Source organism: Amblyraja radiata, chromosome 3, assembly GCF_010909765.2.
Source record: "Amblyraja radiata isolate CabotCenter1 chromosome 3, sAmbRad1.1.pri, whole genome shotgun sequence".
In the NCBI taxonomy this organism is placed as follows: Eukaryota; Metazoa; Chordata; class Chondrichthyes; order Rajiformes; family Rajidae; genus Amblyraja; species Amblyraja radiata.
Window position 1 is genome coordinate 104594983 of NC_045958.1, and position 27920 is coordinate 104622902.

Genomic DNA, 27920 nt, shown 5'->3' on the forward strand with positions numbered 1-27920 from the left:
GGTAATTTTCTTTAAATAAATGTGAGAAGGCAGCAGGCAAAGCAGAGATCTCTGTAAATAGGATTAGTACGGTGGCGTAGTGGTAGAGCTACTGCCTTACAGCGACAGAGACCTGGGTTTGATCCTGACTGCGGGTGCTGTCTGTACGGAGTTTGTACGTTATCCCCGTGACCTGCGTAGGTTTTTTTCCGAGATCTTCGGTTTCCTCTTACACTCTAAAGATGTACAGGTTTGTACGTTAATTGGCTTGGTATAAATGTAAAATTGTCCCTAGTGTGTGTAGGATAGTGTTAGTGTGCGGGGATCACTGGTCGGTGTGGGCTCGGTGGGCTGAAGGGCCTGTTTCCGCGCTGTATCTCTAAACTAAACTAAGCTCCAGGTGGGTACAACGGTTGGCATTACATCACTCCAGTCCTCAAACAACTTCACTGGCTTCCCATCTCCCACCGGATCACCTACAAAATCCTGGTCCTCACCTACAAAGCCCTCCACCATCTGGCCCCCCCATATCTCACTGACCTCCTCTCCCCCTACCAACCCTCACGGTCCCTCAGATCCACATCAGCCTGTCTCCTCTCCATCCACAAGTCCAATCCGCAGTTTTGGGGACAGAGCCTTCTCCAGGGCAGCTCCCAGGCTCTGGAACTCCCTCCCCCAACTGACCCGCAATTCCGTGTCCCTCACCATCTTCCAGTCCCGCCTCAAGACCCATCTCTTCACCTCTGCCTATCCTCAGCCCCACGTCCCCCTCCCTTTTCATCTGTGCTTGAATTGCCTCATATTGTGTTTTGAATTGAATTCTGTCTTTAATTTGTGTACTAGTCATGTCTCTACTATTTATTTCATTCCGCTTACATGTTTTTCCTCTACTTGCTAAATTTTTGTAAGGTGTCCTTGAGACTCCTGAAAGGCGCCCATAAATAAAATTTATTATTATTATTACGTGTCTTTGACTTCGTGTGCACACCAATAATTCTCAAGACGTACAACTACATCCAAGATAGAGTAGATTTTACGACATCAATGTTTCTTGCCTCTTTCAACTGGGCATCAAGGTCCTAGAAATTAGTTTCTGGTTACTGGGAATTTAAGGAGAATCGCCTGGGGGTTAACAAAAAGACACAAAGTGCTGGAGTATCACAGCAGGTCAGGCAGCATCAATGGAGCCCATGGATAGGTGATGATTGGGCTCGGAACCCTTCTTCAGACTGTTGTGGTTGGCCTGGCCTGGCGATGTGTTGATGCCCCCCGCCATTGGTCCACTGTGTCGCTGCAGGCCACATCCGATGCGCGCACTCGGCCACTTGGAGCATCACCCGATCTAATGGAACACCAGGTGGCTGCAGGGTCTCCAGCGGCCCACTCCGTCAACTCGTTCATTCTTATACATATTGAAAAGATCTTTCCAGCATTTGGGTGACCAGAATGAGGAATTATGACAGCCACTAATAAAACCAGTTGAGAACAGAGGGGAAGAAGCAGTTTGTGAGTCTGATTGTGCATGCCTTCATGCTTCTAAAAATGTGCATCACCAGACTCAGGAACAGCTTCTTCCCCTCTATTAATCAGGTTTCTGAACGGTCCTTTCATAAGCTAGGGTGCTGTCTGATTCACCTCTACCTCATTGCAGGCATTGGACTTTGTCTCTGGAACTGATGCGCTACAATGCTGAGAACTATAAATGACAATAAATTGTATTGTATTGTATTGTATTGTAACTATATTCTGTACTCTGTATCTTCCCCTTTGCTCTCCCTATTGTACTAGAGTTTGACTTGATTGTATTTATGTATAGTATGATCTGATATGATTGGATAGCTTGCAAAACAAAGCTTTTCACTGTACCTTGTACATGTGACAATAATAAACCAAATAACTTCATTACTTGGGGAATGGTGAGAATGCGGAGCTTGGCACAAGTTGTGATGAGTGAGATTGATAAATTTGAGAGAATGCCAGATAATCATGGGAAAGAAAAGAATAAAAGGCTTGTTGTAGAGTGTACGAAGCAAAAGACAGATAGGCTGAATGATAGACACAAAAGGCTGGTGTAACTCAGCGGGTCAGACAGCATCTCTGGAGAAAAGGAATAGGAAACACTAGACTAAGTGGGACCCGTTGGGTCCCTGTCACGCAGGAGGCCTGGTCCCCCAACGCAACCCATTCCCCAACGCAATATTCCACCACTCACCCATTTCCCCCAATGCAACCTGTCCCCCCAACGCAATATTGCAACACTCACGCATAGCCCTCAACCTCATCCTTCCCCGCAACGGCGGCGGCGGAGGAGACGGACTCAGGGGGACGGGTAGACGGGGCCGCCATTGCCGCAGAAGGCGGGCGGGGGAGAGGGGTGAGTGATGAGGGAGAGAGAGAGACGGGACCAGGACCCCCACTAGGCCTCCACTGAACCTAACCCCCCCCCCCGCGGCCACCACCGGGAGAGTAGAGTTTGTGAGTGAGGCGGGAAAGGTCGCTGCCGGTGGGGCGGGAAGGGGCGTCGCCATCCTGGCCATGGCATTGACTGACAGGAAAAGAGACAAATCTGCATGACGTTGACTGAAGGAATCTGCGCACGCGTGTTTTTAAAGATGTTTAAATCTCGATAACTTTTACAATATACCACCGGTCGGAATGAAACTTGTTGCACTCGCAGCACAGGAGAACGGTGAGCAACCTGGTGAAAATTGTAGCGCTATTGTTTTTATGCAAATAGAAAAACCGAGCAAACCGGAAGAGCACAAGATCAGAGTTTTAGTTATGTATAGATTTTGGGGCAAGACCCTTCGTCAGACTGGAAAGGGAAACGGGAGATATAGATGGTTACATAGAGAGATATAGAACAAATGAATAAAAGATGTAAAAAAGTAATGATGATAAAGGAAACAGGCCATTGTTAGCTGTGGAGTAGGTGAAAACGAGTTACAGACAATGAGACTCAACAAGACGACTTTGAAACTCGTACAATGACGAGTGGGGGAGAGAGAGGGGATGCAAGGATTAATGAGCAGTTCCTGTACTCTCTATTCTCTTTTAATACAGATTGTTTTTGTTACTGGAGTTTATTTTTAATGTTGGGAGCCAATGAATTGTTTCCATTCAAGAGCAAAAAACACATGCTTTGACAGAAACCTTGCTTTCAGCCCTTTGCTTTCAGATGTTGTTTTTCTAGCCTCTATATGGAATAGAAATAAATTGCTGCTTTGGAAATTATGGGCAGTGCAGGTTTGCAGCCCCCTCTACTGACAGATGCAGGTACATTGATGGATAGGATAGGTTTGGAGAGATATGGGCTAAACGCAGGCAGGTGGGACTAGTTTAGATGGGGCATGTTAGCCGGTGTGAGCAAGTTTGGCCAAATGGCCTGTTTCCACAGTGTATGACTCTATGACTATACTACTGGTTACATTTCTAATGTCAGAATTTTGTGAAGCTACAAAGGCTGGAAGATTCATGAACGCAGGTCAAAGCTCCCCATTTTGTGAGCTGATTCAGAGAAGATGTGTGGGTTTCTAGGTCAATTGTCCTCTGAAAATGTCCCCTTGATTTTTTATGTCAGGGACAGGGCTATGGGTAGTTGAGCCATGATTATTTGTTCTAATCAGTGTTCATGCTTCAACATCCAGTACTGATTTCAACACAGGGTGGCACGGTGGCGCCGCAGTAGAGTTGCTGCTTTACGGTGCCAGAGACCCGGGTTCGATCCTTACGATGGGTGCTGTTTGTACGTAGTTTGTAAGTTCTCCCCGTAAACGCGTGGGTTTTCTTCAAGATCTACGGTTTCCTCCTACACTCCAAAGATGTGCAGGTGTGTTGGTTAATTATCATCTGTAAATTGTCCCCAGTGTGAAGGATGGAACTAGTGTACGTGTGATCGCTTGTCGGCGTAGACTAGAAGGGCCTGTTTCTACACTGTCTGTTTCCATACTAAACTGAAACTTCTCAAATTAATGGCCAAATGGCCCACAATATAGGGCAAACTTGCACTAAACATTATTCCCTTTATCATGTATCTGTACACTGTGGATGGCTCGATTATATTCGATTCCGCTGACTGGATAGCATGCAACAAGAGCTTTTCACTGCACCTCGGTACACGTAACAATAAACTAAACTGAACCAAGGCTGAAGAGGTGGCAATGTGTGACTGACATTTAACCTAGGTGTGTTTAATGTTTGTAGAGAGTAGGGGAATAGAAAGATTGATACTAAAGAAGAATCTATTGGATATCTTGGATGCGAGGCTTGGGTTGTTGTTGGATAAGGTGAAGAAAGGTCATCCGATCGCAGCAAATCACCTGGAGAGGAGGAATGGGTGACGTTTCTGGTCGAGACCCTTCAGGCTGAAAGTCGCGGGAAAGGGAAACGAGTTGGTTCCATTCCCGTGACTTTCAATGTGAAGAAGGGTCTCGACCCGAAATGTCACCCATTCTTTCTCTCCAGAGATGGTGCCTGTCCTGCTGAGTTACTCCAGCATTTTGTGTCTATCTTCGGTTTAAACCAGCATCTGCAGTTCCTTCCTACACACAACAAATAACCTTCAGTATTACTCAGTGGGTCGTCTGGCTAATGGGGCAGCGGGGGTGGTTAGAGAGGGAAAATGAACAAAAACTGAGGTGAGGGCAGCTGATATGAACATAAAAATGTTGCCAATTGATTATAAGACGTGCCCAGCTCATCAGGTGCCACCGTGCTCTACGATTATGATTCTACAACTAGGATATAACAAAACTAAAAGTTTTTTTTCTTGTTCATCTAGATCCGTGTGGTTCCATTTCTGCCAAGGTCTTGGTTGCTCATGTTGGTTCGAGCCACAATATAACCTGCTCCTTTTGCAAAGAAGGAACCGCTGATAAGGTCCAATGGAAATATGGTGGCAACGAGCTTCCAAGCAGCCAAATCATTAAGATCGGCTCCAATGCTAGCATGGCGATGCTGATCAACCTTGCCCTGACCAGCAGCAAGGGGGGAAATTTGACGTGCATGACGGAAGAGGAGTCTTACACTGTGTTAATTCAAACAGGATGTGAGTATGCAATGAAGGGATGCTGACACAATGCTCTATATAAGGGGAGTTCACATTTTGAGTTACAAATCAATTGATATTTTACCCAGAGTAGGGGAATCAAGAACCAGAGGACATAGATTTAAGGTGAGAGGGGAAATATGCGCGGCATTTCTTTCCACACAGTGGGTGTGTGGAACATGCCACCAGAGGAGTTAGTTTAAGCAGGTACTATAACATTTAATAAATACTATAAACATTTAAAGATATGTTAACAGGTGCATGGATGGGATAGAGGGACATGGGCTAAACGCGGGCAGGTGGGACTAGTGTAGTTTGGGTCTGTAGCCTCCTTTTGCTCTGGTATTTTTTCATTCACATGTTTGAACTATAATATTTTATTCTTAATGTTTTAATGTTTCATGTTTTATTCTTAATTGTTTACTGTCTGTCGTGTTGTTACTTGCGGGCGGAGCACCAAGGCAAATTCCTTGTATGTGTACATACTTGGTCAATAAAGTTATTAATTCAATCATCTTGGTCAAGTTGGGCTAAAGGGTCTGTTTCATTGGTGTATGATTATGACTGCATCAACAGTATGATCAATAAGTCAAATTTGGAGAATCCAGGGAAAAACTATATACTCTGTACTGTAAACCAGAAGGTAGAGTCAGAGAGTTGTACAGCACCGATCAGGCCCTTCGGCCCACTATATATTTGGTCCATGCTGACCTTTTTGCCCATCTGCACTAATCTCATTTGCCTGCAATAGATCATTATGTTTCTATGCTTATTTAAAATTAAATGTCTCTTAAATATAATGTATTATTTCAGATTCCATCGCTTACTTTGCAATGCCTTTCAATTGCCTTAAACCTATCCCCTCTTATTTTTGATACCTCTCCCATTGGAAAAAGATTGTGGCTATCCACGCTGTCAAAGCCTCTTTTAATTCTATGTACCTCTATCTAATCTATATATCGGTCACCTCATCTACTGTATCCGCTGTTCCAGATGTGGACTCCTATATATCGGTGAGACCAAGTGCAGGCTCGGCGATTATTTCGCTGAACACCTCCGCTCTGTTCATCTAAACTTACCTGTTCTCACAGTTGCTTAACATTAACTAATCTTCCCACTCCCACACTGACCTTTCTGTCCTGGGCCTCCTCCACTGTCAGAGTGAGGTCCAGCGCAAATTGGAGGAATAGTACCTCATATTTCGCTTGGGTAGCTTACACCCCAGCGGTATTAATATTGACTTCTCTAACTTCAAGTAACCCTTGCTTTCCCACTCTCTCCATCCCTCACCCTTCCCAGTTCTCTGACCAGTCGGACTGTCCCTGATTACATTTTATCTCTGTTTGCTTTGTTGTTACCGTCTTCTAGCTGACAATGATCTGTTCTACATTTTCCTTGATCTCCACCCCCTTTGATGTCTAGATCTCACACCTTACACTTCCTTATCTCTATATCTCCCGCTCTCCTGACTCAGTCGGAAGAAGGGTCTTGACCCGAAACATTACCCATTCTTTCTCTCCAGAGATGCTACCTGTCCCGCTGAGTTACTCCAGTGGTTTTGTGTATCCAGGGTTTTGTAAAGTTAATTAATTAATTAATTCAAGCATTAAGTTGCAACGTAGTATTCCAACTCTTACATTTTATGTCCTGACTTATGAAAGTAAGCATACCAGATACCCTCTACGTCACCTTATCCACTTGCTACCATCTTCAGGAAACTGTCGGCTTGATTCCCCAAGGTTCCTCTGTTCATCGACATTCCCCATACAGTGCCCTCCATAATGTTTGGGACAAAGATCCATCATTTATTTATTTATTTGCCTCTGTACTCCACAATTTGAGATTTGTAATAGAAAAAAAATCACATGTGGTTAAAGTGCATATTGTCAGATTTTAATAAAGGCCATTTTTGTACATTTTGGTTTCACCATGTAGAAATTACAGCAGTGTTTATACATAGTCCCCCCATTTCAGGGCACCATAATGTTTGTGGGACAGAAATATCATGTAAATGAAAGTAGTCATGTTTAGTATTTTGTTGCATATCCTTTGCATGCAATGACTGCTTGAAGTCTGCGATTCATGAATATTACCAGTTGCTGGGTGTCTTCTCTGATGATGCTCTGCCAGACCTGTATTGCAGCCATCTTTAGCTTATGCTTGTATTGGGGGGTAGTCCCCTTCAGTTTTCTCTTCAGCATATAAAAGGCATGCTCAATTGGGTTCAAATCAGGTGATTAACTTGGCCACTCAAGAATTGACCATTTTTTAGCTTTGAAAAACTCCGTTGTTGCTTTAGCAGTATGTTTGGGATCATTGTCTTGTTCTAGAATGAACCACCGGCCAATGAGTTTTGAGGCATTTGTTTGAACTTGAGCAGATAGGATGTGTCTATACTCTTCAGAATTCGTTATGCTACTACCATCAGCAGTTGTATGATCAATGAAGATAAGTGAGCCTGTACCCTCAGCAGCCACACATGCGCAGGCCATAACACCCCCACCACCATGTTTCACAGATGAGGTGGTATGCTTTGGATCTTGGGCAGTTCCTTCTCTCCTCCATACTTTGCTCTTGCCATCACTCTGATATAAGTTAATCTTCATCTCATCTGTCCACAAGACATTTTTCCAGAACTGTTGTTGTTCTTCTTGGCAAACTGTAACCTGGCCATCCTATTTTTACAGCTAACCAGTGGTTTGCATCTTGCAGTGTAGCGTCTGTATATCTGTCATGGTCTTCTGTGGACAGTAGTCATTGACAAATCCACACCTGACTCCTGAAGAGTGTTTCTGATCTGTCGGACAGGTGTTTGTGGATTTTTCTTTAGTCACACGGGAGGCCTGGTCACCCAATGCAACCCATTCCCCAATGCAAAATTCCACCATGGTGTGGGAGAGGGGGTGGTGTGGAGGAGGGGGGGGGGGGGGGGGTGATGTCGGGGAGTTAGAGAGCTTTCTTCTGTCATCAGCTGTGGAGGTCTTCCTTGGCCTGCCAGTCCCTTTGCGGTTCACCAGTGCTCTCTTTCTTCTTAATGATGTTCCAAACAGTTGATTTTGGTAAGCCTAAGGTTTGGCTGATGTCTCTAACAGTTGTATTCTTGTTTCTGAGTATCATAATGGCTTATATGACTTTCATTGGGACATCTTTGGTCCATACATTGATAAACAGCCATAAAAGTTTCCAAAGGTGATGGAAAGACTGGATGAAAGACTAGGTGCTGAGAGCTCTCTTATACCTGCATTAAGGAGACATTAAAACACACCTGAGCAATAACAAACACTTGTGAAGCCATGTGTCCCAAACATTATGGTGCCCTGAAATGGGGGGGACTTTGTATAAACACAGCTGTAATTTCTACATGGTGAAACCAAAATGTATAAAAATGGCCTTTAATAAAATTTGACAATGTGCACTTTATTCGTGTGATTTTTTTCTATTACAAATCTTAAGTAGTGGAGGCAAATAAATAAATGATGAGTCTTTGTCCCAAACATCATGGAGGGCACTGTACCTCTCATGTACTGTGTATGTCCTACACCTATCTAACTTCCCAAAACGCATGACCACATATTTAGTAGGATTAAATTGCAACTGCCAATGCTCTGCACAACTTCCCTTCTGATCTGACTGCCTAGCCTCTCCATGCCGCTCACAATTTTATATACTTCCATCAGATCTCCCCACAACCTCCGACGTTCCTGAGAAAACAAATCAAGTCTATTGATGCAGTCAAAAAAGGAAAAAATTAAAATGATGGATTCGATCTCAAATAGTTCACTTGCAGAATTGGACAGATGTGGAACTAGATAAATCAAATATGCATGACGTATTTCGTTACTGGTCAGCGTAGGGTGGTTCTTTATCTGCCCTAACTATTCAGACCCTGTAATTGCAATGTTCTTGCTTTCTCAGATCCTCCAGATGCCCCTCGAGATATGAAGTGCGTAACTCACAACTTTACTAAACTCAACTGTTCATGGGACCGTGGAAGAGACACAAATATAGAAACCAACTACATTTGCTGTTGCCAGTGAGTTGTCTTTGTTTCTGTGAACTTGCATTATTGTTGTACTGTCATATTTAAAACAAACATATAAAGTGCAGCATTGTAGAAGCAAAGACTTGCAGATAGACGCAAAGTGTTGGAGTAACTCAGCGAGTCAGGCAGCATCTCTTGCGAATAAGGATAAGTGACGTTTTGAGTTGGGACCCTTCTTCAGACTGATGTGGTGGGGGGGGGGACGGGTACTGGAAGGATAGTAGGGGCAGGACAAAGCCTGGCAAGTGATACAAGGAACTGCAAATGTTTACAAAAAAAGTCTCAAACTGCTGGAGTAACTCAGTGGGTAAGGCAGCATCTCTGGAGAAAAAGGATGGGTGGCTTTTTGTGTTGGGATCCTTCATTAGAAGTGCTGAGTAACTCCAGCACTTCGTGTCTTATCTAAGTGCTGCATTGTTTGATTTGATATTTGCCTGCTATCTATATGTACTAGCCATTTTTTAAAAATGAAATAAGCAGTTGGTGGACCTGGCCAGTTTTCTCCTTTCCTGTACTACCTGTATGATCCTAGACCAGGGAACTGAGCCCTGTTGTGGCTGGGCCCAGCAGACACTGTACAGACCAGATATCAAAGCTGGAATCCTGTCTGCTATAGCCTGATGTTGTAAGGATGCCTGTATCCACTGAGCTTAGTAGGTGCTTGATTGTAATCATGCATAGTCTTTCCGCTGACTGGATAGCACGCGACAACAAAAGCTTTTCACTGTACCTCGGTACACGTGACAATAAACTAAATGACCATTTTGGAAAATATTAGGGAAAAAGTTCATTATTCAATCTCTTTTCAAAATAACCGTGGAGCTTCAATTAACATTTTATTTTTGACATTTAGTTTGAATTAGTGTGCATTCATTCCAACAATTTTTTTGTTTATTGTTAGCCAAACCCCACTCCATGACATTATTTCCACATCCACCACACCCCACCCCACCCAACCTCATACAGTAATACTTTATATGACACATTATTGCAATGCCTTTCCAACATGGAAAAACACCAAACGTACTGTTTTGCCTTTATCTACCCAGTTTATTGCATTGCCAGTAAGATTGGCAGATTTGTCAGTTGTAACTTTCCATTTGTAAATTATTGTCTTAATGATACTTTGAAATTTCCATTCATCTACCTAGATTACGTTGCCAGTAAGATTAGCAGATTTGTCCAATATGACTTTCCATTTGCCCAATTATCTTAATGATATTGTCAAGTTTCCCTTTATCCATCGAGATTACGTAGCCAGAAAGATTAGCAGATTTGTCAAATGTGAGTTCCCTAATTGTCCTAATGATACACTGAAGGTTCTGCTGTTCCAGTGAATACTAGTATTTCCCAGAGACAGACATTCGGCTAAAGCTGGCCCAACATGTCTTGAGGTGGTGTAAGGTGCTGCAAACATTTAAATAGTCTTTCCAGTATGACAATATTGAATAAAATAAATGAATTTGTCTATATTACAATGTCTCCTATAATCAGTTATCTAATACCAGTCGCCATTCAAGTTCCAAAATTGGCCTAATGGTACTGGATGGTACATGTACTTGTGGGACCATGTGTTACTTTAAATGTAGAATGGAAGAAAAAAAAAGAATAACATTTCTTTAAACAAAAAGTGATCAATTTCTTTTTCCAGTTTTATTTCCAGGTCACCAAACTGCGCACAAGTGGGGCAGGTTAACTTTATTGAATCCGAATTTCTACTATTTAATGATAGAATATTACAAATAACTGCCACTAATGAACTGGGCACCCAGACATCAGAAAAATTCACCGTGAAGGAAAGTGATATAGGTAAGTAATTACGATTAGTTGCTTAAGATTCTTAAAATAAGTTTTCACTTCAAGCTAATTGCACGAATGTGGTTCCAGAACGCAAGTTGTTTGTTTTATGTTGTTGACTCACTGTCCACACCTCCCCTGTTGTCTCCCCACAAGGATTGGAATTACAAGAACCTTTATCAAATTTATTTCTACCCAATCTTCATACAGAGGCAACCCATTTTTAACAAGTCACCGAACTTCTGAAGATGGTACAAAGGGAAGAATGTGGTACAAACCTATTGAGCAGTTGTGTAAGAGTCCCAATCATACAATCTAAATAAATTGATTTGTAATCAATTATGTTTAGTACCAGCTTCGCAACACAAACCCACTCGCACATTCAGAGTCCTAAAGCTATGCAACATGGAATAATGCCGATCGACAAACCTTGTCCATCCCGACCAACTTGGCCTTGGGGGCTGGTCTCGTTTGCCCATGTCCTTCTGAACCCCTCCTGTCCATACATCTGTCCAAATGTCTTTTAAAGATCATAATTGTCTCCGCTTCTCTGGCTTCCTCTCACAGCTCATTCCAGAAACGGACTGGGTGAAAAAAGTTGCCCCGAAGGTCTCTCTTCAATCTCTCCCCTCTCACCTTCAGTCTGTGCCCTCTAGTTTTAGAATCTTCAACTCTGAAAAAGGTTGTGAGTATCTATACTCCTTATCAAGCAGTTGTGTAAGGGTGCCAATCGCACAATCTATTTTATGGTGTCTCGTCTAGAATGGCCTCTACTCATCGAGCATATGGCATGAAAACAGGGTCTTCGGCCCACCTTTCCCACACCGACCAATATGTCCCATCTATACTAGTAATGTGATAACATACATATAAAAAATGTGCATGTGATAAAGTAGATTTAAAAAAGGAGCAGAAATGGGTTTATTGTCCATTTCGTTAGTGGCCAACAATCTATCAACTGGATAGATAGACAAAAATGCTGGAGAAACTCAGTGGGTGCAAAAGAAATAGGGCCGAAACCCTTCTTCAGACTGAAGCAGGGTGGGGGGGGGGGCAGGAAGAAGAAAGGAAGAGGAGGAGCCAGAGGGCTGAGGGAGAGCTGAGAAGGGGAGGAGACAGCAAGGGCTACCGGTAATTGGAGAAGTTAATGTTCAGGCCACTGGGGTGCAGACTGCCCAAGCGGAATATAAGCTGCTGCTCCTCCAATTTCCGGTGCTGCTCACTCTGGCAATGGAGGAGGCCCAGGACAGAAAGGTCAGATTCGGAATGGGAGGGGGAGTTGAAGTGCTGAGCCACAGGGAGATCAGGTTGGTTAATGCGAACCAAGCGGAGGTGTTCGGCGAAATGATCGCCAAGCCTACGCTTGGTCTCACCGATGTAGATCAGCTGACATCTAGAGCAACTGGATAGGGAACGTTTAGAGGGATAAAGCCAAACGCAGGTAGGTGGGATTAGTTTAGATGGGGCATCTTGGTCGACATCGGCAAGTTGGGCTGAAGGGCATTTTTCCGTGCTGTATGACTCTTATTAACTGCTGTCTTTGATATATCTGACCGCTAGAGTCGCCCGAGCATCAAATATAGCAAATTAGAAACTCTTTAAAAGTTGTTTACTCTTCATCTTGCTTAATTTGCTGACCAATTATCTTTAGACTATGGGGAGCTGTGAAGCAGCGTGTACAGTCAGGTGAAAGAACTTCCAAGCCCTCATTCTTTTTAACAACAATACCACCTCATTCTTCTACACTCCAAAGAGTCTTTAGTGTTCTTGCTCGCTAGGTAGCTGCCTCTTACAGCTTTTAACCCAGTAAATCTCTGTTGAACCCCCTGATAGGTGAGTATATCCTACTCAAGGTAAAGAGTACATTGCAATCCAAATGTGGCCATTACCAAATCCTTAAATAATCGCACAAATATTTTCCACTAACATTGGAATTGACTGTAGGTATGTCCTGTTCATGATAGGTATTAGCGGCACAGGGGTGCAGCTGCCTCACAGCGCCAGAGATGCAGGTTCAATCCTGACAACAGGTGCTGTCTGTGTGGAGTTTGTACGTTCTCCTCGTTGCCACATGCGTTTCCTCCGGATGCTCCGCTTTCCTCCCACATCGTAAAGAGTTTGTAACTTAATTGGATTGTGTAAAATTGCCTCAAGTGTGTAGGGAGTAGATGTAAAAGTGGAGATAGACACCTGAAGCTGGAGTAACTCAGCGGGACAGGCAACATCTCTGGACAGAAGGAATGAGCGATGTTTCGGGTGGAGACCCTTCTTCAGAAAAGTGGGTTAACAGAGAACTCGTGAGAAAGGGTGATCGATGGTTGGCTTGGATGAGGTGGGCCAAAAGGTCTGTTTCCCTGCTGCATCTCGAAACTAAACTAAATTTGGTCAATTATCATCCAAACGTCTATTTCAGTCACCAACAATATGATGGTGGATGTTGTGGACAGTGCGGTCAAGCAGCACTTACTGATCCAGTAATGTAACGCTGATGCTGAATGTGGGTCTCCACAGCCATTTGACCAGACTTCATCATAACTTTGGCCTATAGGGCTGAACTCCAGAGATGATGTGGGAACCGATTGCATTTGCCATCAAGGCAGCACTTAACCATGTGTCGTATCGATGAGCCCCATTTAGTTTTTTCTAGTTCAGTGTAGAGATACAGCGCGGAAACAGGCCCTTCGGCCCACCGAGTCCGCACCGACCAGCAATCCCTAACACTATTCTACTCGCACTAGGGACAATTTACACTTATATCAAGCTAATTAACCTACAAACCTGTACGTCTTTGGAGTGTGGGAGAAAACTGAAGATCTCGGAGAGAACCCACCCGATCACGGGAGGAATGTACAAACTCCGTACAGACAGCACCCGTGGTGAGGATCGAATCCGGGTCTCTGGCGCTGTGAGGCAATAGCTCTATCGCTGCACCACTCTGCCGCTCTGGTAAAATTAAAGTCGGTGGTTATTGAAGAGAAAAGATTTCATTGGATGGAGTCATACTTTGTATAAAGGAAGATGATCGTGGTTGGTGGAGGCTCACACATCCCAGCCCCAGAACACCACTGTGTGAGATTGATACTCTGGTTTCTCAGGGAAATATCCTAGCCCTAACAGTCTCTAGCTGCTCCATCAAGGGCCTTTCTAAGATAGTCCATGATTAGAATACTGATGACTGCGCAGTGTTCAATACTATACATGCACCCCCAGCCATGCCTACATGTAGCAAGACCTAGAAAATATGCCTCTTGCATGTTCGTTGATGTAGCAAATGGCTTTTCTCCAGGCTGTAATCTTTTTGTTTCTCTGCCCTATTTCAGCGTTTGTACCTTACACGCCGAAACTCAAGAGGGTATTTAAAGATCCGTCCAATTCCCAGATGATGCAGGTGGAATGGTTTGAAGAAGGAGACACTTACGGAATGGATTTAAAAATGATTTTCCAAATCCAAGTTCTCCTGGCATATGACATGCAAGAGGTCTCGGTGGTAAGTGAAATGGTAGCATGAGATGTGGAGAATTAACGCCCTTCTTTATGACATTAGGAACATTATGACATTAGTGAAGTATTATTGCAGCCAACAGTGTATGTCTACTGCCTGCTGCATGTATTGTTTCTCACTTCTTCGAGGCTGTGATGGCGACAAACATATTGAAACAAAATTCGAGTCAAGGAAACCGCAGATGCTCATTTGTGCAAAAAACCCCTGTCCAAATAGCTAGAATAACTCAGCTGGTTAGGCAACATCTCTGGAAGACATGGATAAGTTGACGTTTCGGGCCTATCTTTCCTAAAATCAAATTTGTTGCACTTCTGTGGTGAATAAGGAGATTCAATGATTCACTTAATTAATTAATTAATTAATTGATTAATTGATTAATCGGTGTTTATTAAATTATAAATACTGATTAATTGTTCAGTATTTAATGTCTGTCTTTGGGAAACACTAGTATTCACTGGAAGAGCAGAACTTTCAGTGTATCATTAGGACAATTAGGGAAATCACGTTTGACAAATCTGCTAATCTTTCTGGCAACGTAATCTAGGTGGATAAAGGGAAACTTGAGATTATAATTGAGATAATTAGGCAAATGGAAAGCCACATTGGACAAATCTGCTTATCTTACTGGCAACGTAATAAACTGGGTAGATACAGGCACTTTGTGTCTTTCCTCATCCAAAATTTCACCTATCCATGTGACCCGCTGAGTCAAGAGTCAAGTCAAGTCAAGAGAGTTTATTGCCATGTGTCCCAGATAGGACAATGAAATTCTTGCTTGCTGCAGCACAACAGAATATTGTAAGCAAAAATACAGATTCAGTTCAATATATACATAAATAAGCAGATAAAGTGCTTATTTATAGGCTGTTACAGTTCAGAGTCTGTTTGTTGGCGAGTTTAATAGCCTGATGGCTGTGAGGAAGCAGCTGTTCCTGAACCTGGATGTAACAGATTTCAGGCTCCTGTACCTTCTGCCCGATGGTAGCGGAGAGATGAGTGTGTGGCCAGGATGGTGTGGGTCCTTGATGATGTTGGCTGCCTTTTTGAGGCAGCGACTGCGATAGATTCCTTCGATGGTGGGGAGGTCAGAGCCGAAGATGGACTGGGCAGTGGTTACAACTTTCTGCATCCTTTTCCGCTCCTGGACGCTCAAGTTGTAGAACCAAGCCACGATGCAACCAGTCAGCATGCTCTCTACTGTGCACCTGTAGAAGTTCGAGTGAGTCCAGCACTTTGTGTTTTTTTTGTAAACTAGCATCAACAGTTGCTGGTCAGCAAACTGCACTGTTTATACACTGATCTGTGTTTTTTTTACTAGTTAAGAACAGATGAGCTTTGTTGGAAAATCTGGCTTATTGTTTGAGAGCAGTTGATGAAATGACGAAATTGTGATTTGATTTTTGCAGGGAAACCACAGTGAAACCTTGAACTATACCCATAATCGGGTGTTGCATACGACTTGGACATCAGATATGCCTCTCAAGTGTACATCCTACTTAGTGAGGATACGTTCCATTGGCAATGATGAGAAGACCCTCTTCATGGGTAGAAAAGCATGGAGTGAATGGAGCTCACCATTAAAACTTGAAGGTAAAGTCAATATTGCTTTATTTGTCACATATGCAACTGCACAGTGAAATTATTTTTGTATATATTACGCACGTGGGCCCCGACATTTTTGGTGCCTTTATTCAAAGATAAAAAGTCCGGTTGGCCCGTGCGCTCGATGTACTGAAACAGTTCCTGCGAATCAACGTCCCTCTCCTCTCCTCGCCCGGCCATCATTGTGTTCCGCTGGGAGCGCCTCCTTGCAGCCGACCTGAAAGCGGTGGAATAATTCCCCCCGGTTCACCCATCTACCGGTCCTTGCCCCTTGCGCCCAACTTCTCCGTTTCCCTCACAGTTACGCTGTCTGACGAGTCTTCGAGCAGGTTCCAGGTTCTGCCGGAGACCATGGCGGGTGGTCCGAGCCTACTGGGCGGCTGGTCCGAGGTTGGTCCGCGGTGGGCGATTCGGGCCTGCTGTCTGCCGGGAGCGAGTCCACTTGACCTGCAGTAGCGATCATAATAGTATCAAGCAATATAAGAGGCATATCTTACTCCAGTGCGAAAGAGGGAGAAAGGTTTGATTGTTGCAATGATGTGAACAAGTGTGACGCATGGGCTTCATTGATATGAAGCTGTGTTGTATGTAGCGATATACCATGGAATAGCTGAGTCGCTGCTGACCATTAATCACCCTACTCTAAATCTACATTAATAGAGCAACATCAGAGGGCCCATGGCACCCTGGCCACACTCTCATTTCACTCCTTCCATTGGAACGATAGTCCAGGAACCTGAAATCACTGACCTCCAGGTTCAAGAACTTAGAATCATAGAATCATGCAACATGGAATCAGGCCCTTCAGCCCAACTTGCCCATGCTGACAAGATACCCTATCTAGACTAGTTCCACCTGCCTGTTTTTGGCCCATATCCCTCTAAACCTATCCTACCAGTGGATGTGGCTTACCTACTGTAGATTTTCAGAAAGGTGCCACACGTGAGGCTGCTAAGGATGATGTGAGCCCACGGGACCAAAGGGCAGATACTAGCATGGATAGCACGTTGGCTGGATGGCAGAAGACAAAGAGTGGCAATAAAGGGGACTTTTTCGTGTTGGCTGCCAGTGACTAGCAGTGTTCCACAGGTGTCGATACTGGAGCCGCTACTCTTCATGTTGTATATTAATGATTTGGATGAGGGGATTGAGGTTTTTGTGGTCAAGTTTGCGGATGATACGAAAATAGGTGGAGGGGCAGGTAGTGCAGAGAAAGCAGGGACTCTGCAGAAGGACTTGGACAGGTTGGGAAAGTGGGCAAAGAAGAGGCAGATGGAACATAGTGTAGCAAAGTGTGGAGTCAAGCATTTTGGTAGTAGGAAGAAAGGTGCAGACTATTTTCTAAATGGGGAGAAAATCCAGAAATCGGAGGTGCAAAGGGACATAGGAGTGCTGGTGCAAGATTCCCAATAAGTTAATCTGCAAGTCGAATCATTAGTAAAGAAAGCAAATGTGATGCTGGCATTTATTCCAAGTGGGCTTGTATACAAAAACAGGGATGTAATGCTGAGGCTCTATAAGGCGCTGGTCAGGCCACATTTGGAATTTTGTGAGCAATTTTGGGCACCATATCTGAGGAAGGATGTGCTGGCTCTGGAGAGGGTCCAGAGGAGGTTTACAAGAATGATCCCAGGAATGAGTGGGTTAACATATGATGAGCATTTGATGGCACTGGGCAAATTGAAGAATGAGAGGGGACCTCATTGAAACATACAGAATAGTGAAAGGCTTGGATAGAGTGGATGTGGAGAGGATGTTTCCACTAGTGGCAGAGTCTAGGTTTGTCATAGCCTCAGAATTAAACGACGTTCCTTCAGGAAGGAGCTGATGAGGAATTTATTTAATCAGAGGGTGGTGAATCTGTGGAATTCTTTGCCACAAAAGGCTGTGGAGGCCAAGTCAATGGATATTGTTAAGGCAGAGATAGATAGATTCTTGATTAGTACAGGTGTCAGGAGTTATGGGGAAAAGGCAGGAGAATGGGGTTTGGAGGGAGAGGTGGATCAGCCATATTGAATGGCGGAGTGGACTTGATGGGCCGAATGGCATAATTCTGCTCCTATCACTTATGACCTGATGAAGACCTATCCATGTACATGTACAAATGCCTTTTAAATGTTGTTATAGACTTCTGGAGGTAGTTGAGGCAGGTACTGTAAATTTGGTAACTTGGGCCAATTAACAGAGGCAAATTAGCCTACGGACATGCATGTCCTTTGGGATGTGGGGGGAAACTTGTGATCCACGGGGAAACCCACAAGATCACAGGGAGAATATGTAAACACCACTCAGACAACGCCAGAGATCAGGATCATACCCATGTCTCTGGTGCTGTGAGGTAGCGGCTCTGCCCACTGCGCTACTGTGCTGCCAAATGTCATTGTATAATCTGTTGTAGGTGATAATAAATATGTTGTCACATTATTTTTCAGGCCAGGATGTGTCTAATGAAACCTCCCTTAAAATCTACCCAGTGGAGGGAACTGTTCTGGAAGCTGGTTCCAATCCGGCGTTTTGTTGTGTAGCTGGGAAAGGAGAGCATGCGGAGACGTTAACTTTTGACAACTTAACGTCATTCATCAAATTAAGTGACAGGAGCCTGGCCATCAGAGTGCCGAATGTCTCTCCGTCGATAGAATCTGGAACAAATGTCGTTTGCAAGATGTCCGGGGAAAAATATGATGGAGCAGTTATATTTATTGGCTGTAAGTAGAAGTTTGAATGGGCATGAATTTGGTTTCAGTTTGGGCACCAAAGAAAATTGAAGTGTGTGTGTTGGGTGTGTGTGCATCGGGAGTACAGGCACTCCCCATCTTACGTAAGTGTAACGTTCCACGAACCCCTGCACAAGTCAGATTTTATGTACGTCGGAATCACCATCCCCGTCCCCTGCCCGAAATAACCCACTGAGAGTATTAACTGTCTCAACGGCATCCGGCTGTGTCCGAGGCACCTATTCCACGTCTGGTCTGTTTGATTGCTCAATCTGTAAACTACACTCCAAGGCTGATGGAGAAATAAAGATACAAAGTGCTGGAGTAAAGGGCCGGTCCCACCAGCATGCGACTGCATGCGGCAAGCGCGACCTAACGTGGTCACTTGAGCCGTACGTCCTCGTGGAGCCGGTCCCACTTCGATCGCCGGAGGAGTGTGGAGTTGTGCGGAGCTGGTCCCGACATCGCGCGGGGTTCCGAAAAGCTGACACTGTTCAAAAATTCCACGCGGCAACGGCCTGCTGGCCCGCAGCCGCATTGAGGCTGTACACACCGACTCGACGCTGTACGCAGCGTCTTGACGGCGTACGCCTAGCGCGAACTTCCCGCGGACTTCCTCGAACTTCACGTCAATTCGTATGGGATCGGCAGATGGTTGGACAAAGGCTAGAGGTGAACAGACAAAAAGTAGAATAGAAGAGATGAAAATTGTGAAGCAAGAGGAAGGAAGGGAACAAGGGGAGGGGGTAGGGGATAAATGGGTGCAAATCTAGGTGGGTCACACGGAAGAGAAGGGGAATGGGGGAGGGAGAAGGGAAGGAGGAGGTTTCTTTGTAGGTTAGTTACCTAAAATTGAAAAATTCAATATTTGTATCGTGTAGGAATGAATATTCCAGATGCTGGTTTGTACCGAAGATAGAACAAACAAATGCTGGGACAGGCAGCATCTCAGCGGGGGGAAAAGGAATAGGTGATGTTTCGAGTTGGAACCTTTCTTCAGACTGGAAGCTAGCTGTAAACGAGTTAGACAATGAAACTCAACATGATAACAGTGAAACTAGTACAACCACGAGAGTGGGGGAAGGACGGAGAGAGAAAGGAAGAAAGGGTTACTTGAAATTAGAGATATATTCGTACCGCTGGGTTGAAAGGCGCCCAAGCAAAAAATTCCTCCAATTCCGCCAAAAGGCGCCCAAGCTGTTCCTCCAATTTACATTTAGCCTCACTCTGACCATTGAGGAGGCCCAGGACAGAAAGGTCAGTGAGGGAATGGGAGTTACAGTGAACCAGGAGATCATGGAGGCCCAGGTGGACTGAGCGAAGGTGTTCAGCGAAACGATCGCCCCGTCTATGTTTGGTGTGGGGTCTCGACCTGCAACCTCACCTATTCCTTCTCTCCAGAGATGCTGCCTGACCCGCTGAACTCCACCAGCATTTTGTGTCCATCTTCAATATTCATACCGTGGGATTGTGCGCTACCCAAGCGAAGTATGTGGTGCTGTTCCTCTAGTTTGTATGTGGCCCCACTTTGGCCATGGAGGATGCCCAGGCCAGAAAGGTCGACATGGTGATAGGAAGGGGAGTTAAAATGTGTAGCTGCCTGGAGATCAGCAGGCCTTGGCGGATCGAGCGGAAGTTGCATGACTGTTTTACAAAGGTCTGCGTTATTGTTTCATTATTTTTAATTTTTGATTTAGATCCGCCTGATGCACCAAAAAATGTCAGCTGTGAAACGCGGGATTTACAAACGTTAAACTGCACGTGGGACCCAGGAAGGTCGACTAGGCTGGTCTCAAAGCGTAGGACATTCTATCATCTCAACACTGGGTAGGTTTCAATATCCATGTCTTCCCTTCTTGTGAATATTATTTGTTTGTCAGCTGACAGGTGTTTCTTGCAACTATGAACGAGGAGGCCATTCAGTTTATTGAACCAGTTCCAATTCAATTCTGCTACCATGCAAAACGATCAACAGAAACACAACATTGTCACTATTGATGACATCACAAGGGCATTAGATAAGGGGAAATCTATACATAAGGCAATCCTGGACTTTTCGAAAGTGTTCGATAAAGTTACTTGTGAAATACTCCTCGGAAAACTGGATTACTATGGCATCAGAAATAGTCTACATAACTGGATTAGGGACTTTCTCACAAACTGGATGCAGAGGGTGGCCTGTGAAGGAAACATTTCTTTAGAAGAACAAGTACTGTCAGGAGTACCACAAGGCACGGTCCTCGGGCCACTGTTGTTCCTGACATACATTAATGATCTACCTGAACACATAAATTGTAAAACAAGACTCTCTGCAGATGATTGTCTTGTACATACACCTGTCAGTGATGTAGAGGATATCAACTCCTTACAAGAACAGCTTAAGTCCTTGGAATTATGGCAAAACGTAATGGAAGATGAGCTTCAACCCAACCAAATGCTCAATTATGGTAATTTCAAACAAGAAGAAACCACCTACTCGAGACTACGTCTTCTGTGGACAAATACTTCATCGTCCAAGTTCACAACCATACCTTGGAGTTCATCTTGATACCAAGCTTTCGTGGGGAGAACACGTACACAACACGGTCACTAAAGCCAAACAGACACTAGGATTCCTTAGACGAAACCTCTGGTTCTGCCCAAAGGAAGTGAAAACCACAGCATATACAACATTGGTTAGACCCATACTGGAATACACTTCATGCACCTGGGACCCATTCAAAACTGGTCATATCAACAAACTAGAAGGGGTACAGAGGAAAGCAGCCGCTTTTGCATCGGGAACTACAATAGAGGTAGCAGTGTCACCCAGATGCTGTCTGACCTGGAGTGGGAAAAGCTGGAAACAAGACGGGCAAGAAACAGGCTCGCCGTGTTGTACAAGATTCAAAAGGGGATCATGGGCGTAACTGAAGATAGATACATAATATACTCAACAGAAAGGAGAACAAGAAAGAGAAATTATATGCAAATAGAAATCCCATTCGCCAGGACAGGTATTTATAAGAACCCATTCTTTGTAAGAACCTTAAGGGAATGGAATAAACTAGACAACAATATAGTCAAATCACCTTCATTAGACAGTTTTAAGGGGGCACCAACAGCACGTTAGTATGCACAACACATCCAAGTTGGCCATATGCAGAGTACTGCCCTGCCGACTACAAATTCAGAAGGTTCCATGTGTAGGAAAGAACTACAGATGGTGGTTTAAATCGAAGGTAGACACAAAATGCTGGAGTAAGTCTGAAGAAGGGTCTCGACACGAAACGTCACTCATTCCTTCTCTCCAGAGATGCTGCCTGTCCCACTGAGTTACTCCAGCATTCTGCTACTATTTCCCTATAACTTTGCATCTCTCGTGCCCATTAACTCTCCTTTAATTCTCCTGACACTCATCTATACCGTGGGTAATTTGTAATGCTCCTCAGCCTGGCATCTACCACACTCTGTGCAAAACAAGAAGACTGCTATTGCACCCGGTGTTCATGGCAATTAAACACTCTTTACTCTTGGCTGTGTTTCGCATTGTGGTGTCTGTCAACTTTGACAGGTAAAAGGGATCCTGTGAGATAATTTCATGTAAGTGGAATTGCCCTAGTGTCCTGGATATTATTTCCATTCCAAACCACACCAGTCAGCAATAGACACAGAGTGCTAGAGTAACTCAGCGGCTCAGGCAGCATCTGTGGAGAACATGGACAGGTGACGTTTCACAGAGTGCTGGAGTAACTCAGCGGCTCAGGCAGCATCTCTAGAGAGCATGGATAGGTGACAGTTTGGGTCGGAACCCTCCCAGAATCAGCCTGTTATTTTAGGCTTATGAGACCAAATTGCATCTATACTTAAGATGGACACAAAATGCTGGAATAACTCAGCGGGACAGGCAGCATTTCTGGATTGAAGGAATGGGTAACGTTTTGAGTCGAGACACTTCTTCAGGCTGAGAGTCAGAAGAGAAGGAGACACAGAGATATCACGGTTGCTCAGCAGGGTCACCCGCATAGTCAAGGGTGAGTCTCACCCCGGCTACTCCCTCTTCTCCCCACTGCATCGGGCAAGAATAATTAATTTATTGTCAGGTGTACCGAAGTGAAAAGCTCTTGTGTGCTAATCAGTCAACGGAAAGACAATACATCATTACAATCGTGCCGTCCACAGTGTAACGATTAAGGGAATATTGTGAAGATGTACATAAGTGTGAAAACGCTCAACTCCAGATTCTGGGACAGTTTCTTTCCAGGTGTTCCGACCTTGGCAAGGCCAGCAGCATAATCAAGGACCAGTCTCACCCCAGTCACTTCCTCCTCTCCCCTCTCCGTCAGGCTAGAGGTACAGAAGTGTGAAAACGCACACCTCCAGATTCAGGGACAGTTTCTTCCCAGCTGTTATCAGGCAATTGAACCATCTATGACCAACTAGAGAACAGTCCTGACCTCCCATCTACCTCATTGGAGACCCTCGGACTTTGATCAGATTTTACTGGACATTTTATCTGGGCCGGTACCGTTATACTAAACATTGCACTAAACGTTATTCCCTTTATCCTGTACCTGTACACTGTGGACGGCTCGATTGTAATCATGTATATTTTTTCCGCTGACTGGATAGCACGCAACAAAAAAGCATTTCAATGTACCTTGGTGCACGTGACCATATATAAACTAAACTAAATTATTTTATTGTCATGTATCTGTTGGCAGTCTCAACAGTAGTTTTCAAATATTTACGTTTGAGTTGTATACATGATCACCAACTCTTTGTCATTCTTTAGGTCACAGAACTCTTTGCTATGTAAGGAAGCTTCTCAGGTTTATCCAGATTACTGGTGTGCTTACCCCATTTCAAACATCAGTGGTAAAACCAATATAACAATACATGGGAAAAACCCGCTGGGAGAAGCTGAGTCCAGCATAACTGTTTACGTGACCCGTGTCTGTAAGTATATCAAATGAAAGAAAAGCCTCTCCTGATTTTTTGTTGTGTTTAAGTTTAACCTGTGACTGCACCAAGACTTGTTCAGGTACAGGGTACTGAATCTTCGGCAATGGCCCAGTCCAACTGGATTGGCAGACCAGGTTATCCATAAAACAAATCTGCATAGCTGAGGGAATGTGTAGGAAGGATTAAACTGAAGATAGACACTAAATGCTGCAGTAACTCAGCATCTTTGGAGAGAAGGAATAGGTGACATTTTGGGTCAAGACCCTTCTTCAGACTGGTGCCAGTCGGACGTCCAGTCTAGACACCAGTCTGAAGAAGGGACTTGACCCGAAACGTCTCCCATTCCTTCTCTCCAGAAATGCTGCCTGTCCTGCTGAGTTACTCCAGCATTTTGTGTCTCTTTAGCTGAAGGAATGTGCTGTTTTCTGATTCTTTTGAGGGTAACGACGGATTTCTGCTTGCAAATAAGAGTGCATTTTGGCACTTTGTTATTATAAAGCCAACGGGAGAGAGCTTTCCACTAAACTTCTGGTATTGAATGTAGGATACAGCTGGGGCTGCCGACTTTCCCACTCCCAAATAAGGGACAAAAGGTCAAAATATGGACAAATTCCCAACGGCAATTCGTTGACCGACTCGTCCGTGGCTGGGTGAATGATGAGTTGGCCCAGGTGCTGGAGTGCAAACAAAGTCCAGCCGGCGGGCCAGCTGAGGAGTTTAGGCCTGGGCCGCGCGACCTCACACAAAGTTTGGCACCTCATCCAACTCATGAACCGATGATCGGCCATGAGAAGGAGGGGTGGTGGTGGTGTCGGCGGTAGGCGAAGGTCCGAAGGTCGGACAGCTGGCCGGGCTGCAGACCGACGGGGCCACGGGCGAGGCGCTGCTCCTGCTGCTGCTGCACTCCATGGGCTGCACTACGTCGGGGACGGGTGAGGCGGGGCCGACGTGGCGCTCCGACCCGACAGTCTCCTCGACCCGAGTAGTAGCAGTCAAATACGGGACAAGGGCGGTCCTGTATGGGACAAACCAATTTAGCCCAATGTACGGGATGTCCCGGCTAATACGGGACAGTTGGCAACCCTAGATACAGCATGGAAACAGGCACCTCAGGCCCACTGAGTCTAGGTGGACCATCGATCACCTGTTCACACCACCTCTGATATCTCACAGTAATTGCTCCTTTAAGAGAATTTGCAATGTGCCCCTGTAATTGGTTCTGTTTGAATGAAAGATAGAAACAGGCCCATTAACCTGCCCGAGTCCACGCCCGCCATCGATCACCCATTCACACTAGTTCTGTTTCACCACACTACATACTACTAGGCTGATGAACCCACAAACCTGCACGTCTGGGATATGGGAAACCACCCAGTTTAAACCCGCTTGGTTACAAGGAGAATGTGCGAACTCCACAGAGACAGCACCCAGGGTCAAGATTGAACCCGGGTCTCTGATGCTGTAAAGCAGCAGCTCTGTGTGACTGTGCTGCCCTGCACTCTGGAAAAATAATTAACTTAGCTATCAATCCTCTTACAAATTCTTTATCTGGTTGAAATAGCACCATTGATTTTACTTTAAGAAGGAATGTTTTTCCAAGACGCTGGCAAGTGTTTCATATACTTTTTAATGCTCCTTCCAGTTCGCCCTTTTGCTCCTTATGAATGGAAACGGGAAGAGGTAACAAGAGACAGTGTCACTGTGTCCTGGTCAGATCGAGTGGATTACACAGGCATTGACTTGGATTGTGAGATTGTGATCCACGATAATCTTGGGAAAACTATGACAGTAAGTAAATACCAAAGCACGTTTCTCTTGATCTTCAGTGACGTTGTTAGTTTTTGCTGGGCTTGACCTGTTGACTTTCCTAAGGAGCTTTTCCCTCTGTGTGAATCTGAATACTGCAGCCCAGATTTAATTTGGGATGGTGGGGTGAACATGATCACCACCTGTTGCTGCAGTGTTTCTGTGGCTGGACCTTTTACGTTGGGGCTGGTGCCATCCAGTGTCTTGGGCAGATGAATATGGGAAGAGAAATGAAAAGGTGTTTCGACGGGCAAGAATGAAATCGCCTGCCTTGAGAAAGTTGGCCAAAAAATGGTGGATATATTTGATTTTAGTTTATTGTCACATGTACCGAAGGTACAGTGAGAAGCTTTTGTTGCGTGCTAACCAGTCAGCGGAAAGACAATACATGATTACAATCGATCCATTTACAGTGTACAGATACATGATAAAGAGAATAATATGAATGACGTTTAGCGCAAGGTAAAATTCGATCAAAAATAGTTCGATGGTCTCCAATGAAGTAGATGGTATACACACACACACACACACACACACACACACACACACACACACACACACACACACACACACACACACACACACACACACACACTAATATCCACTTTGGTAGCATAAACAGAAAGGCAGATTACTATCTAAATTGTGTCAAGTTGGGAAAAGGGGAAGTACAACGGGATCTGGGATCCTTGTTCATCAGTCAAATAAAGTAAGCATGCAGGTACAGCAGGCAGTGAAGAAAGCAAATGGCATGTTGGCCTTTATAACAAGAGTAGTTGAGTATAGGAGCAAACAGGTTCTTCTGCAGTTGTATAGGGCCCTAGTGAGACCTCACATGGAGTATTGTATGCAGTTTTGTCCCCCTAATTTGAGGAAGGACATTCTTACTATTGAGGGAGTGCAGCGTAGGTTTACAAGGTTAATTCCCGGGATGACGGGACTGTCATATGCTGAGAGAATGGAGCGGCTGGGCTTGTATACTGGAGTTTAGATGGATGAGAGGGGATCTTATTGAAACATATATGATTATTCAGGGTTTGGAAACACTAGAGGCAGGAAACATGTTCCCGATGTTGGGGGAGTCCAGAACCAGGGGCCACAGTTTAAGAATAAGGAATAAGCCCTTTAGAACGGAGACGAGGAAACACTTTTTCACACGGAGAGTGTGAATCTGTGGAATTCTCTGCCTCAGTGGGCGGTGGAGGCCGGTTCTCTGGATACTTTCAAGAGAGAGCTAGATAGGACTCAAAGATAGCGGAGTCAGGGGATATGGGGAGAAGGCAGGAACGGGGTACTGATTGAGGATGATCAGCCATGATCACAGTGAATGGCGGTGCTGGCTCGAAGGGCCGAATGGCCTACTCCTGCACCTTTTGTCTATTGTCTATTACTGTGTGTGTGTGTGGATGTACCCGGGTCTCTGGCGCTGTAAGGCAGCAACTCTGCTGCCCAGTGTGCCCCCGTTTATTATTTTGATTTCAAGGACATGAAGCTTTTGGTTTTTAATTTGATATCTTTTTGTCTAATCTATGAATATTTTTGTTTTGCAGCTTAATCGCTCGGTGACCGGAAAAGGAATGAATCAATGGCACACAATGACATTAACTGATTTAAGGCCCAACACAGAGTATTCTATCAGAGCTCGATATTCATCCGTACTTTTTTGGAAGTGGAGTAAATGGAGCGACGTCGCACATGCCAAAACTAAGATTGCTCGTGAGTAACTGGGAAAGGAATAGTCCAGGAAAATTAACACCTGTAGCATCCTCCTTATTTAATTATGACTTACAAAACCAAGAGATGTTCATGCTTGGAGTCAATAGACAATAGACAATAGAAAATGTGTTGGCAGATCAATTTCCCTCCTGGAATAAATAAAGTTCTATCGTATCGTACAATGCTGAGAACTATATTGTGCACTCTGTATCTTTCCCTTTGCTCTATCTACTGTACTGAGTTTGAAGTGATTGTATCTATGTATGGTATATCTGACCTGATTGGGTACCATGCAAAACAAAGCTTTTCACTGTACCTCGGTACATGTGACAATAATCAACATAAAGCAATGAGGGCCCAGCACCAATCTTTATAGCACACCATTGGTCATGGGCCTCCAATCTGTAAAGCAAACCTCCATTAACACCCTTTGGGGTATTGTCTTTACTACCAAGTGGTATAAGCATTGATTCCCTAATTTTAAGCAAGTCCTACAACTCTCTCTTCACCCCCCTTCCCTCCCACGAATAGTCCTACCAGTCTCACTGTTAGCATCTCATTATCTATCTCATTATCACCTCTTCCCCAGTCGACATTGGGTCATTATGGGCTCCACCCTTTGTCATCTGTTGCCGGCCCTGCTTTATTGTGGCTTTTTCCTACCAGTTTTCCCCCCCACCGACCCAAAACGTCACCTATTCTCTCCAGAGATGCTCCCTGACCCGCTGAGTTGCTCCAGCACTTTGTGTCTACCTTCGGTATAAACCTGCC

At 44.6% G+C, this 27920-nt stretch overlaps 1 protein-coding gene across 2 annotated transcripts in view; it reads left to right on the top strand.

Moving 5' to 3' along the window:
- The window catches only part of lifr (LIF receptor subunit alpha), a 119712-nt gene that overhangs the window by 72479 nt on the left and 19313 nt on the right, over positions 1-27920 (top strand). Inside the window, exons 3-12 of one of the 2 annotated variants that reach the window (XM_033018492.1) lie at positions 4760-5026; positions 8942-9059; positions 10720-10877; positions 14186-14352; positions 15774-15957; positions 18402-18674; positions 20381-20510; positions 23458-23621; positions 25270-25415; positions 26984-27149. In XM_033018492.1, coding sequence (XP_032874383.1) covers positions 4760-5026; positions 8942-9059; positions 10720-10877; positions 14186-14352; positions 15774-15957; positions 18402-18674; positions 20381-20510; positions 23458-23621; positions 25270-25415; positions 26984-27149 — 1773 coding nt within the window. The remainder of the gene's footprint in view (positions 1-4759; positions 5027-8941; positions 9060-10719; positions 10878-14185; positions 14353-15773; positions 15958-18401; positions 18675-20380; positions 20511-23457; positions 23622-25269; positions 25416-26983; positions 27150-27920) is intronic. The other variant, XM_033018493.1, reaches the window with a different exon arrangement.